The sequence below is a fragment of the Nanorana parkeri genome, unplaced genomic scaffold (assembly GCF_000935625.1).
Source record: "Nanorana parkeri isolate BGI_ZX_2015 unplaced genomic scaffold, ASM93562v1 scaffold324, whole genome shotgun sequence".
Taxonomy (NCBI): domain Eukaryota; kingdom Metazoa; phylum Chordata; class Amphibia; order Anura; family Dicroglossidae; genus Nanorana; species Nanorana parkeri.
The window spans coordinates 426,146-441,103 of NW_017306592.1; the positions used below are offsets into that span (position 1 = coordinate 426,146).

General features: G+C 42.8%; 1 protein-coding gene across 1 annotated transcript in view; it reads left to right on the forward strand.

Annotated features, from left to right (window-relative positions):
* NBAS (neuroblastoma amplified sequence) overlaps positions 1-14,958 on the forward strand; it is a 578,163-nt gene that overhangs the window by 193,846 nt on the left and 369,359 nt on the right. Inside the window, exons 27-29 of the mRNA XM_018558184.1 lie at positions 2,199-2,261; positions 8,874-8,996; positions 14,281-14,383. Coding sequence (XP_018413686.1) covers positions 2,199-2,261; positions 8,874-8,996; positions 14,281-14,383 — 289 coding nt within the window. The remainder of the gene's footprint in view (positions 1-2,198; positions 2,262-8,873; positions 8,997-14,280; positions 14,384-14,958) is intronic.

Consider the following 14,958-nt stretch of genomic DNA (forward strand, 5'->3'; position numbering starts at 1 on the left):
GGGCATGACTTCCAGAGGGATATGGGATATATAGTTTTGCCACAGCTGGAGTGCCGCGGTAGCCTACCCCGTAATGCTGTGAGAAAAAAAAATCCAACCTGTTTTTTGCAAGTGTCTGAGAGGAGAGCTGCCTCAGGCAGTTTGTTACCCCACTGCAACCATATAGACTGCCATGATCCTTTTGCCGGTCAAATAGTGAAAAATAGAGGTGCAAATATGATTGGTTTTTGGGATGAAGCATAAATTATTTATTTAGGCAATTTCATATATGAGGCTTACATGCTGGTATGCTGACTCACATGTCCTAAAAGGGTTCAGAGTCTCTGGTACTCTATTAAGTAGATAATTTTACCCAAATGAACCCCCTATTGAAGAGACTCTTAAACCCAAAATGGAAAATATTAAATTCTCCAGCGCTTGTAAAAAAACTTGTTCAAGAAACTGTTTCTTACTTCCCATATACAAATGTATTGTGCAAAAGAACACGGATTTAAAGCATGGTATATCCCTTTAAAGTACATCCTCAACCCTGTAAACTTCCCATATCCGAATGTATTGTACAAAAGAACACAATCTATTACCTTGATATATCCCCATAAGCATCCTCGTCCCTCTACACCAGTGGTTCTCACCCTGTGTAACTTTAGGACCCACATTTGACCTTGGTCATTAAATCGTGACCCAAGTTGCACTGCAATGGAACACACAGGCTTAGGGTACCGCACGTTCTGGTGCGGGCATACGAACTGTGGGTGGGAGGTGCATTTGGGATACCATTCAAATGAATGACAACACAACTCCCACACGGTAGGTGCGATTGCGTGGTACAGTTTAATGCAATGTCCTAGTGTGAATGGGCCCTCAAAAACACTGACATACATACACAGACACAATCTCATATATTCTCACACACACATACCCACTTTATTTTATTTTAAGGTCCACCCAGTATCCCTACCGTACAAAAACTGGAATGTATCCTCAGCCTAGGGTCCAGTGTGGCTGCTGTGCTGTGACTGAACTCCGTCCATATGTGCATTGCTTGTACAGCTCCCTTGCATGCCCTGTAGAGGTGCCGGGACCCAGAATGTGACGTCACTCTGGTCCAGGCATCTCTACAGGACATGCAAGGGAGCTATAAGCAATGCACGTAAGGATGGAGCTACCTCACGGCCATAGCTCCATTCCATCCCACCTCAAGCTAACACTCGGCGCCAGGCAGCATATTTTAAATGTCTGCTTGGCGCAAGAACTGACAGTGCTGCACTAGGAGGAGACAGAGGAGCCTCTCACCTAGAAAAGTGGAAAGCATGTGGCGACCCACTAAACACGGGGGCGTGGACCAAGGCTCTACACTTCCCATATCCAAATTTACTGTACAAAGCAACGCAATTAGAAACCATGGTGTATCCCCATAAACATCTTCATTCCTCTACACTTCCCAAATCTAAATTTATTGTACAAAATGACTTCCCAGCTCCATCATTTAAATACATATGTCACATACAGCATACATTGAAAGTTGTTTGAAACCAAATAAGACCACTAGCATACCCAATCAAATATTAACATATACAAAGTATTCCTCTTCACAACATTAACATATAATGCAGAGTCCTGGAATAAAGCATGCAATTCCGTTGTATCTTTTGGAATAATATGGTCCCAAGGAACATTAGGATAAAGTTGAAGGATATGGTATACAGTATGTCATACATGCTTTGTATAACTGGGGTGTAAAGGGCAAAAGATTTGACAATCCTCATAAGCCTTGAAATAAAAAAAGAAAATAATTCACAGCTTAGTGAGTCACTGATATGGAACAAATGTGCATAGCAGGTGTTGGTACAAGTTATGTGTAGATTATAGTTTCAGGTCAGTGTGTCACCTATCAGTTATGACAGCCAAGAATTAACTAGAGGCCACTGCCATATATTTCTGACCTGACAGGTCCACTTTAAAATAGCCACATACGTTGTATTAGGCATCCAGTACATACAGTTTCTGTGCCCTGTCATCAGTAAGTTTTAGTTTAATAGTACCCTCTGAGGGGTGAGCGAGTGCAGAGGAACACAGTGTCGGGGTTGATAGAAGGCTTAGTTATTGTTTGTGTCACTCAGCACTGTTGTATTAATAAAAACAGGAAATTATTTTCAGCAATCTGATTTACAATATCTCTTTCATCCTCTTATTCCCAGCTCAGAGACAGACATAACAAAATCCTTGCATGACAAGGTGGATCAGCTGGAACAAATCCTCAGGTAACACATTTTGTTTGATTATCCAGTTCTTCTTCAGTTCGGGCGAATTATTTGGAGATTAAGTGAAAAAGCATTTTTTTTTTGTTTTGTTATGATGTAGATTGGTTTGTTGTGCATTCATTTATTTATTATGTCTCTTTTCCAGATAGGTGGCATAGCATATTATTTCTATACTTTACTGGCGGTAGAGCGTGCCTGCACTTTACTAGCGGTAGAGCGTGCCTGCACTTTACTGGCGGTAGAGCGTGCCTGCACTTTACTATCGGTAGAGCGTGCCTGCACTTTACTGTCGGTAGAGCGTGCCTGCACCTTATTGGCGGTAGAGCGTGCCTGCACCTTAATGGCGGTAGAGCGTGCCTGCACCTTAATGGCGGTAGAGCGTGCCTGCACCTTAATGGCGGTAGAGCGTGCCCGCACCTTAATGGCGGTAGAGCGTGCCCGCACCTTAATGGCGGTAGAGCGTGCCCGCACCTTACTGGCGGTAGAGCGTGTCTGCACTTTACTGGCGATAGAGCGTGTCTGCACTTTACTGGCGGTAGAGCGCGTCTGCACTTTACTGGCGGTAGAGCGTATCTGCACTTTACTGGCGGTAGAGCGTGCCTGCACCTTAATGGCGGTAGAGCGTGCCTGCACCTTATTGGTGCAATAAAGTGCCTGCACCTTACTGGCGGTAGAGCGTGCCTGCACCTTACTGGCGGTAGAGCGTGCTTGTACCTTACTGTCGGTAGAGCGTGCCTGCACCTTACTGTCGGTAGAGCGTGCCTGCACCTTACTGTCGGTAGAGCGTGCCTGCACCTTACTGTCGGTAGAGCGTGCCTGCACCTTACTGGCGGCAGAGCGTGCCTGCACCTTACTGGCGGTAGAGCGTGCCTGCACCTTACTGGCGGTAGAGCGTGCCTGCCTTCTAACACTGGGATAGGAAAGGAGAACTCAGCCCTGTTTAAGCTCTGAGTAGAGTGCACAAAGTGCTCTTTACTTGGTTTAAGCTCTGAGTAGAGTGACTCAGAGCTTGCACAGGACTTCCTGTCATGTCAACTTACATTTAGTAAGTTCCTAGTTCTCACACGTTGCAGCATATGATTAGTAGTGTTAAGTGTGCCTGGAGTGCAGATTTAGTGAAAGAAGAGGGAAGGAGCAATGGTAAAGACAGGCACCAAGTAGGTGCATATTTCTAGCTCTCTGCTGCAAGGTTTAATACCTTTCTCATGACACAGAGCATTATGGATGAGGACTTGTGAAGACTCATTGCCCACATGAAGTGGCTAACTTAGGCACCATTGGGAGAGAACGTGTTAACATGTTTATTAACCAAGCAGCTGCATGCTCGGAGTGCTCTTTACTTGGAAATACATCCATTTTTATAGCACCTACAAATCGGTATCTCCATATCCTCCCAGAGCTGAGATTTCCAGCCTTTGGTTGGGCGAAGGGCTGCCGCTCTCAGCCGCCAGTGTGTACATTATGAAGGCTTGCCAGCAATACGCTTTTCAATGGGATTTCTTCTAACCATAAAGACAAGCGGCAGAAAGTTCCGCTCGTAATTTGTTTTTGCCTTTGAACCGAAGTATGAACTATAAATTAGGATGAAATGGGTATTATGGTCCGTTCATTCTAGCTGCCGGCTTGTTGTTTGTAGAAGAAATATTTCGGTATGGGCGCCGCTGCTTGATTCAGTGATAAATTCAGGCCAGCAGAAGGCGAATCAAATCATAAATATCCTTGTTCCATAAAGTCGGTGGCGAGGCCCGGTGAAAGCGCTACCTGATGCAAATAGATGTGTGATAGGAGACGGAACAGCGGGGCTGGGGCACACTCATTTTTCATGTTTCTTATTATATTAAAAGATAGCGGAGCATTGTCCACGGCCTGACAGATAAAAGTAAAAACACATTCCGAACTTGTTCTTCCTATGAGACCTGAATATTAAATTCTTGGGACTCCTAATCATGTGCCCGGCTTAAAAAAAACCCTTTCAGGAAAGAATTATCAATTACTTCAAAGAGGACTATGGGGTAAGTGTTTTTCCCCATAGTTTTCTTTAGGGTCACAGGAGGACATATACAACCTCCATCCGTGACCCAAAGCTCAGTATATAGCAGCTATTGGTCGCAATATACTGAGAGCACCGTAGCCAGGAAGGATCTCCACAATACTGTTGAGATTCAACCAGCAGGCTGATTGACAGCGGGCTCTGCGGTCTAGAGGCAGAGCCAGCTGTGCCCGCCCCCTCCCTTGTCCATTCCTCCACTCAGCGCTGGAGGATCAGAGAGGGGAGGGAGGAATCCCTACAGGGAACGGTGACTGCAAGTCCCCGCTCATTGCAGGGATACAATCGGGAAGTGAGCAGATCAGCTGCATGTTTCTGCTCACTTCCCGATCCGGCCCTGAATAGAGCCGGCCTGTAACAGCTTCTTTGTCACAGGTTGGCTCTAACTATGAGTGGAAATCACTCACCTCATAGTTTTCCTTTAATGCTGACAAAACTAGTTGCCTGGCAGTCAAGCTGATCCTCTGGTTTCAGTACTTTTTGACTTACTGACATGCAGCATGTACACGGTAAGGGAAAGCAGAATTCCTGATCTGTGTACTTGTTCCTGGTCAGTGTCTGAGAAAGTGTGGAAGCCAAAGAATGAGCATGACAGCCAGACAACTGTTCTATTCGGAGCAATTTCAGCTGTATATAAAGAAGGGTAAAGCTGGACATACACTAGCTGAACAAGAACAAAAAAAAAAGGGCTTGATTCCCCCATCCAGACTAAACCGTGCAGATGGGGCAATCCCCCCACTGGACTTTTGTATTCTGACAGCTGTGTGCATTTTCACAGTAAGAATACCCAAAGCTGATTGGCTGCAGTCACTGTTTGGCTGAGATTTTTTCAACCGGCTGAAAAATCAACTATTGCCGAATGTGGTTGGGGCTCCTGAGGCGTCCACACACTACTCGGATTTGGGGTAGGTCAATTTTTTATTGCTACCTTTGGGCAGGTTTACCTACCCTATGCTGGTTGTCTTTTATGACCGAGGCAGAAAATAGTGGGACATACAAGATTTTAGAGTTGTCATCAGAACAAGAGCAAGTGTAAATATTCCAATGGGGACACCTGTTCAGTAACAACTAAGAGGGGAATATGGGAGATTCTTACTTTGTGAGATTTCCTCTAACTTCCTGTTGTGTCTGCAGAAGAGGGAGTGAAGAGAGATCTTCCCAGTGGCACACAGACTGCAAACATTAGCTTAATGAATAAGTAGACCTGTCATCACTAATGCCATTACATGAGTCCCATTCAGCACTGAAGCAAAAGTTGGCCACCGCTGGAGGGAAGAATGTGAATAATATATATATATACACACTGAGTGGCCAGATTATTATGACCACCCGATCAGTACTTGGTTGGGCCGACATCAATATATATATATATTGTATCTGACAATTACAATATTAAACAGAGGAAACCTCCCACCTTCATTGGCAGTCTGAGGCTTATTATTGTAGTTAACATAGCATTCAAATGATCAACTTTGGAACTACTGTGCTTGGTTTCCGATTATGAGCGATGTCCATAGTTCTTAGTGACAGCAGGGATTAAAAGCCACCAGCTATTACTTCAAGGACAGATATCTCATAGTGTTCTGCTGGATCTGACGTAGAAGAAGCCTTCTGCAGCTTAGGAAAGTGGGCAACCATTTCTTCCCAGCTGGCATCACCTTATTACCATCTGCAAGTCAGAAGAGCCTGTAGCGGTGGGCCACCTGTTGCCCAGAGGTGTCAGAGCCTGCGTGTCTTTTGATTTAGCGTGCTGTTTGCAGTTGTATTTTTTTTTACATGTAGCGTGTTTTGCGAGCTGGTTTCCATATGGTAAGTGCAGCTGGTGGAAATTAGGTCACTTTATTAAATCTACAGCTTCATTATCTAGTTACAAGGAGGAGATAGATGAGCTTGGTGGTGAAATCCCCAGCCGGAATAACAATGATGTTAAGAGAATTGCTGGAGCTTCAGATAGCGGTGCTGGCTACTCGTGACCTTGAAGATACTTTTGTCTCTGTCACCGAGTGTCATGTGTCAGCCGTGGGAAAACGCAGAATGAAGGAGATGCACCTTCTGTGTCCTTTGCTGTAAAGCAGGAAAATCTGATGCGTTCCAGCTGAATTTGGATTCACATTTTTTGTTTTGTTTACCTAGTTTTGTAAAAAATGGATTCACTGTATTCATTGATCTACACAATCCGTCAGACATTGCACAAGCTGGCACGTGTGTATTCTGTGAAATGGCAAATTGTGATTTGCCTCCAATGTGTACACTTTGATATGCCCAGTCTGTACTAAACTGATTCTGCCAGCTCTGCATGGGTTGGAAGCCTGACTTCAAAATAATTTATTGCCAGAAATCTGCATTTTAGGTGAAAACAATAACAATTTAAAAATTGGGTTCTGTCTAGACAAATGTATTATTTATTTATCTCAGAAAGATGATATTTTCCCGTTAAAGGTTTTTCTTTTCTAATCATTATAACTCTAATTATATAAATAATAACAATTTCTAAAAAAATATAGATACAATTATATAAAAATTATAAAAATAAAATGATTTAGCCTCTTTGGGTTTATTAGGTGTATAGCATTTGGAAGGTATAGGAGTGTGCTTGACGTGGCTTTTACTGACCAATTTACATGACATTCCATGTAAACGAAGAGCCTAATTTACTAAAATGGTCACGTAAACCTGAGTTCCATATAAACAGAAGACAAGTGGCCAGACACCGGATTCCGCTGGAATAGGTTATTGAAACTTGTGCCACATCACTGGTGCCCCATCCAAGGTCTGCCCACACTGACACATTTCACCCAATCACTGGCTTAGTCGTAGAGATGTGGGCAGACCGGAGTAGGCTGTGCTTCACACCATCAAGTTGATGTCCATGTCATTTCATGGCAACACAATTAAAGGGGGCCAACCTTATATCGCACTGAAACAAACCTAAATCCTAGTTACTAAAGATTAAGGGTACACGCCAGTCAAAACTGAAAATTATGTCTAGAGCTCTAAAACTGGGATTTCATCCTACCATCGTTGTAGTGCACCAATCCATCCGCTTCCTCCTGTTAGTATTTCTCATTTTAGCACAGCAGTGTTTGCCTGATATCACTAGTAGATTACTCATTATTTTTACTTGCTGCATGGGGCTGCTCTTTAAAGCAAATCAGGGTGCATTTGAAACATACAAAACGCATATATGCAGGTTGATTTACTAAAGGTGTAAGGCCCGTTCTCATTCTCTCATCAGAGAGAATTATCACATATCTTTTTTAATAGAGCAGCTGATTTAAAACGAAGTGGACATTCACTTTGCAAAATAGAAATGTATTTTGCATAGTGACCATTCTCCGCTTCTTTAGTAAACACACCTGATAGTCTAGTTAACACCTTCAGATGCTTTTATGAGCATTTTGAAATTTTGCCGCACCCCAGAAGTTTGGCTCGCTTACACTGCAATTGGCTCCTGCTGTTGTACATTAATGCTTTGTATTGACTTCTGAGCCACTAGTTGGCACTTTTTTTCCAACATGTTTTCCAGGGACTTATTAGCACACCTGTTTGTAAAAAGCCTGAAAAGCCTGAATTTTACTGAGCTCAATAGCTAAAGCCAAAATTTACTTAACCTTCTTTTCACTTTCTGTATACAGGGCCGGTGCAAGACTATTTTGCGCCCTAGGCAAGACCAGTTATGTTCATATGGGTCCTGCTTAGAGGACTCATAGTACTCTGGAAAACCGTTGTCATCTGTCAAATGCATATTTGTAACAAAAAAAAGAAAAAAAATACTGTGTGTGTGTGTATATATATATATATTACATCAGTATAAATTGTATAAACCTAAAAGACCAATTAAATTATAGTGAACCCTAAAAGTTTTCCTGTAAAGCTGATATGTGGGCTGAACGGAGTACAAAAAGAGCCATGTTTGCTTTACTGCCTTAGTGTCCATTGTGTAATTCTTCCAGACCTGCGCATAATCCAAGATGAAATCTTCTTCATTTTGCATATGTTCAGCTGCTTCCTATAATAAAGACTGGTCACTGCTGCTCTCTCTCCTTGTGCAGGGTGACTGGTCTTGTCTCCACCCCTCATGTAGTTACTGCATGCAGTCTGTAGTGGGTGGGGCCTGCGGGGTCCCTCCCACAGCAGTTCTTCTTTGTACAGCCTATGTGCAGCACAACAATGATATCACAGCTATTTTTACATGGTAGTATTTGGATCTGCAAAGGAATTTTGCGTACATACAATGGATTTCTATCCTTTGTGGTTATTGAGGAATATAATTGAATGAAAGCTCATGTGCCTGAAATTTAGCTTGAAAAATTCCAATCACAGTAAGTCCCAAGGTGACCGTAAAATTTGCTCTGATGCCTGCAGCAACCAATCACATTTCATTTTCCATAAATCAACCGGGAGGCACTTTCACATTGCTTGCTGGTATTTACTGCTCTTACTGCACAACATTATTACACTTTGAATCTTTTTTAGTCAATAGGCCCAGCTGAGGGATATAAAATGTTTGTGTTATTGCACAAGGCATCAAATTAGCTTATTTGGATGCATTCTTGTATTTTTAGTGTGTCAGAGATCTTGGAGAAGCATGGACTGCAGAAACCCATATCATATGTCAAAGAGACCCAGTCAAGTGTGGAAGATGCTCACAAGCTGATTGTACGTCTCACCCGTCACACTGGTCGAAAGTAAGTGACTTCTCTTTTTATTAATGGAGTTCTATTTTTCACCTTCATAAGGAAACCTGTACTGCCTTCTGAAAATCCAAGGATCCTGGCTGTCTCTGGCTCCAGCAATTTTGAAATCACAGATCTGGAACACGTGCTGAACCCCATCAACCAGAAATGATCCTTTTCTTCCATTCATTGAGTGACGCAACGGAGATGTTGAATCTCTACCCACATTTGACCCTGTAATGCAGAGGCTCCAGACAGATATGAAGATCCAGCTAGACGTGTGCGATTTGTTTTGTTCCAAATTGAAAGTTGGACAAATATCAACATATTCAGACATTTGAACGCATCCACATTTCCCAATGAAAGAAATAAATACATTTTAGACAAACGTATAAGAATTTTTTAAAACAACATTTTCGGATGCATCGGAAATTCTGTTAATTTGTTGTTAAATGGTAAGATAAAAAAAAAAAAAAACAGTGTGGAGTCCCTTTCCCAATTCATACCAGACCCTTTAGGTCTGGTAGGACTTTAGGGGGGACCCCAAAGCCTACAAAAAAACAAAAAGTGTTGGGTCCCATAAAAGCCCTTGACAGACCCCTGATCAGAGCAGCTGCCTGGCAGAGCAGCTAAGGGGGAAGGGGATAAGCGGGCACCCCCTCCTCCTGCACTATACCAGGCCACATGCCCCCAACATGGGGAGGGTGCTTTTCCAGTGAAGGGTCCCCCTGGCAAAGCACTTTCTTCACATGTCGATGAAGACAAGGGCCCCTTCCCTACAACCCTGGACCCGGTATTTGTGGGACCTGGTATTTGTGGGGGTCTGCAGGCAGGGAGGTTTATAGGAATCTGTGAGGTAGTTGTTACCCCTACTCATTCACCAAAGACCGTAAAATGGTTAATAAAACACACCACACCGTAAAAAAAAAATCCTTTATTTGAAAAAAAACCCCCAAAAAATAAAAAAACCACAACAGTTCATGACAAGTCTTTTGTTAGAAAAAAAAAATGTCCATTGATGTAATCTGCACGTCAATCACATCGTCCAGCGCTGTAGATCCTCTTCACTCACGATGGATGACAGCTGCTGAGTCGCCAAAAGAAAAATTTCCGACGCCTGCCGACATGTCCGATCCCGGTGAGCACTAGCCGCAAAATGACAGTGCTGTTCCCGAAAGTCAGCAAAGGGGCGGAGCGAGTTGTGATATCATGGGGCCGAACAAGTCCCCTGATGTCAAGATTCGCTTCGCCCCTTTGTTAACATTCAGGAGCAGAGATGTCATTTTGCTGTAGGTGTTCATGTTTTTATATAAAATTATTTTTCTTACGATAAAATGAAAAACAGTAAACATTTAATGTCACTCTTCTGGAACAAATTTTCGCTAGTAAATATTGTTTAACTGTTCTGAAATTAAGAACAATTTCCAATTCGGACAAATCCGAATACCAAAACAAATAGAATTTCTGACCCAAATCCCGAAAAACAAAATAACGAAAAATCTGAATTGCCGGCTTACATGTCTAGATCCAGCTATGGATACACAAAAACATAGACCAAGGGTAGACGGCATCGGCGCTCTAGCTGTTGTCGAACTACAACTCCCATGAGGCATTGCAACACTCTGACATCCACTGGCATGACAGTGGCGTGATCGGATTTGTAGCGTAGTGCCAAGGTTACCTACCCTTGACATAGACCAAATTCTGGATGGTATTGCACTTTAAATGTATTTTTAAATGCTTGGAGAGGTATGACCAGGATCAGAGATCCATTATCCAGAAAATCCTATGCTGGTATTTCTTTCCCTTGTCATCTGACGTGCATGACCATTTTTAGAAAACCCTTTGAGAAATGGGCTTTGCTGTTCTAGCTTATCCAGTCTCTAGTATCTGCTTCATTATTTATTATCTCACGTGCACTTTTGTGATTAAATGCGTACAATGTCATTTGTCTTTTGGCAACCTTGGAGGATTTGCTCTGCGTTTAGCAGATATCATTCGTGTAGATTAGGCTATTGATTGGGTGATAGTAATTACCTGTTCCCGTCCAGTCTTTATTTCATTTATATCTGCGGGATGCAACCCAGGCATCTTGACTTTGACCCGGACTTTATCACAGGAATTGGAAACGTGTTATCCTTTCCATTTATCTGTTAAATAGGCAGTAGACTGTGGGGAGATCTGAGGATTTAAACAAGGGTGGTCGCCTCTTCGAGAAATGATAAAAGAGATAAAACTGTGAAGGCTTTTTCAACAATTTAACTGACTGCTTGTATCAAATGGGAATCGAGCCAACTATAGATGGGCCATTGCATTCTTTTTCAGCTTTTTCATTTGGAGCTCTGGCGCAGGCGTTTTTGCAACCTGTAACCTGTTCAAATGTGCATCTGTGTTGCATGCGGCATTGGTGTGCACTTATTGTTCAGAAATTTTTAAAAATTTGGCTACATAATTTGTATTTAAAGCAGAACTCCAGGCAAAAAAATGTATTAACCCTTGCAGTGGGGTTACTCCTGCACTGCAAGGGTTAATTGCTCATTTTGGCCTAGGAACGTAAAAACAAAAAGCTATACTCATCCGAACCGCTGAGCCCACTCTTTGCTTCTCTGGTCTTAAAAGCCTGTCTTCTCCTATCCCGCAGCATTGAAATGTTCCCCAGCATGCTCACGTCTGTAGAACATGATGATTTTTGGGACCTTAGACCACTGCAGAGTTGGAGGAGAGAGGCTGGAAAGACTGGCCCAAGAGCATGCCAGCTCAGAGGATCAGGTGACTCATCCTCCTGTGACAGTGGGTCAGGATGGAGAGCGGGTACAAGCAGTCAGCAAGGTATGTTTACTGTGTCCCCAATTATGAATGAACAGGAAGTGATCTACATCACCTCCTGTTCATTCATGATCGTGTACATGGTAAACATACCATCTCCACAATGTATGAATGAACAGGAACACTCACTATAGGGTATTCCTGTTTATTTATAACAGGGGATGCAGAAAACGAGATTGAGTACTATCAATCTCTTTTTCTTTTTTAAAAGGGAAATGTGCAGAGAGCCGTGACAGGATCGAGAGGTGAGCGAAAGCCGGTATGTGTTGCTCACCTCCCGATCTACTGAGCCGACCTGTGACAGTCTCATTGTCACAGGTCGGCTAGAACTATGAGGTGAGTGAAAACACTCACCTCACAGTTCTCCTTTAAGAGAATAATAGAGAATAAAAAGTAGATTGTTTGAGAAGGGGATATTTCTTTCCCTTAGGACCCAGTTGACAGTTCAGAGATAATTGCATCAGCTAATGGAAGACACAACCCCATGATTAGGCCTGTTGCTGATGCACTTAATTAAATGTGAATGTTCTTTTATACACTTGATGCTTCTGGGATTTTGTGTGTTTGGGAGATTAGGTCCCGGGTCACAGAATGACACATGTCTGTGCTCGGTTCTCTTCCCGTAATACACAGCGCGTCATTCTGTATAGCACTGATGATGTGCACTGATCCTAAACTCATTGAGGTCATATGAAAGATGTTCATGAGAGCACAGGACACAATTCAAGGACGTGGCTGGAATCACATAATCTGCAGCCATGTTTAGGATCTCTGCCAGTCCATGCCTTAGCTTAAAGGGTCACTACAATAGCTGCCTGCCAATGTACTTATATTTGCATTGAAAGCTCGCCTTTGTTCTTGTCATCAGTCATTGTAGGGAAAGGGGGCATTCTTGAGCAGTGTTTCTCAAACCTATTTCAGTCACGGTACCCTTTAGAAGTGTGCAAAATCTCAGGGCACCCCAGTCTAAAAATGTAAATATAAAAAAGTAAAAAAATGATGTGATGCCCCTCCAAAATCCATACCGGACCCTTATCCCATATAGGGGTCTGGAATGGATTTTAAGAGCAAAAACACAAACATCCCACCTTCATATCAGAACATCCTTTATATTAGGAACCCCTTCCTTTCACATCAAAAGCTCTTCCCCATCTCATCAAGAGCCCTCTTCACATCAGGAGGCCACCCCCCTCCTTCACATCGCTACACTATGTAAAGGCATAGGACTGTGCAAACAATTTGAGGCACCCCTGAGGGAGCCAGAAGGCCGTTCTACAGTTCCTTTATAGGGTTCTTCTTTGTCAGTACTGGTCATCAAGTCAGCTATGTGCAAGAACTCTGTGTACCTACCCCAAAAAAATTGTTTATTTTTTTTAATCTATTGTAGCTTACCTGTCCAAAGATCTGGTGGCTGCATTGCATTAGTTTACTTTTTCCCCCCAGACTTTTCCCCTTTTTTTCCATTTGGTGATCCTGAGAATAACACACTTCCTGTCCCTCCATGTCTATACTTACTTCTCCAATGCATGTATGGAGGAAGTCATGTTTGCCAGGCTGGACTTCAAACATATGTGCCTTTTGTTCATTATGAAATATATTCTGTTTACGTGAATAAAACATGTTTTTGGTGGTGCCAGACATAATGAAAACATAAGGTAAAACACTACATATTTTGTTTCAAGATGTAATTGCAGTCATTTTGCCCCAAATGCCTCCTCCTTTTCCCCAATCACCACGTGGGAAAAAACTTGGGAGGAAACATATCAGATCTTATTCTGTTTGTCAGTTGCCCATCCTGCCCTCCCTTTCAGATATGTTTCCATTGCAGTCTTAGCGCAGAGGGCATTCCCTCTATAGACTATAATGGGCTGCTATTGATCCATGAGTCCGTCAATCTACAGCTAATCCAATATGGCCCATGTCAATGGGATCTTGTACAGTACAGTTCAGCCTGCCTGTGCAAACATAGCCTAAAAGATGCCCAGACTGGACTCCTGCAATATATGGTAAGGTCTGAGCTGAGCTGAGGACTATCTGAATTTCCCACAGTGTGCAGGGCAAGTGGGGGATATTTAAAGGAAGGCTATTGTAATTTCAGATCTATGTTCAAATCTAATAGTTGTCAGTACAGTAAGCCTTTGGTATGATCTTAGATTGAAGTAGACATAACTGGCTTAAATTTAGGAGAATCACGGAGATGCTAGGCATGCCATAATTCGCCACCTCAGGCTCTGTAGACAATGCTGCTATAGAGGAAGTGGGCAGCAGCAGGGTGTTATTCTGGGCATTCCTGCATCTGTATTATGTCTGTTGTCATTGTAGATAACAATTGCATATGAATTTTATGTTTTACATTTTATGTCAAATAAGTTATGGGTGGTTTCTGGGTCGATTTTTAAAAATATATTAGCAGTTTTATGTCATTTTTGCCTAATTCATGCGAACATCATTGTTCTCTTTCTTTTTCTAGGCAGCCTCCAGTCAGTGAGAGTCACTGGAAGGGTCTCCTTCAAGATATACTGGAAATGCAGCAGAATGTGTACAAATGCCTGAGTGCTGATGTCTGCTATGAGGTAATACAAACAAATGAGGTGGTGCCGCTTTTTGTACAATAGCTAGAGGTGGTTTGAGATTTAGTAGCTACAGAGCTAATGAGCCTCCATGTTATCCATGCACCAGAAAGAGCTGAGGGTCAGGTGCTTTTGTGGTTTATATGCATGATACCATAGCATGTTATCCACCCAACAGAAAGAGATGAGGGTCAGGTGTGGGTTATATGCATTCACAATAGCTAGAGATTGGTTGAGGTTTAGCGGTTACAGAACTAATGGCCCCCCATCTTATCCATGCACCAGAAAGAGATGAGGATCAGGTGCTGGTGTGGGTTATATGCATTCACAATTGCTTGAGATGGGTTGAGGTTTAGCAGGTACAGAGCTAATAACCCCCCATCTTATACATGCACCAGAAAGAGATGGGATTTAGGTGCTGGTGTAGGTTATAGGCATTCACAGTGTGGCTTTGCCGCTGATGTCTGCTAAAGAGGAGTGTCACATTTGGGACTAGTTGACCTTTGCCCTTCCAGCTAAGGCTTTCAGACATGTGGTCAACACTGCAGGGGTCCTGAAGCAGCATTTTCCCCAGGAAA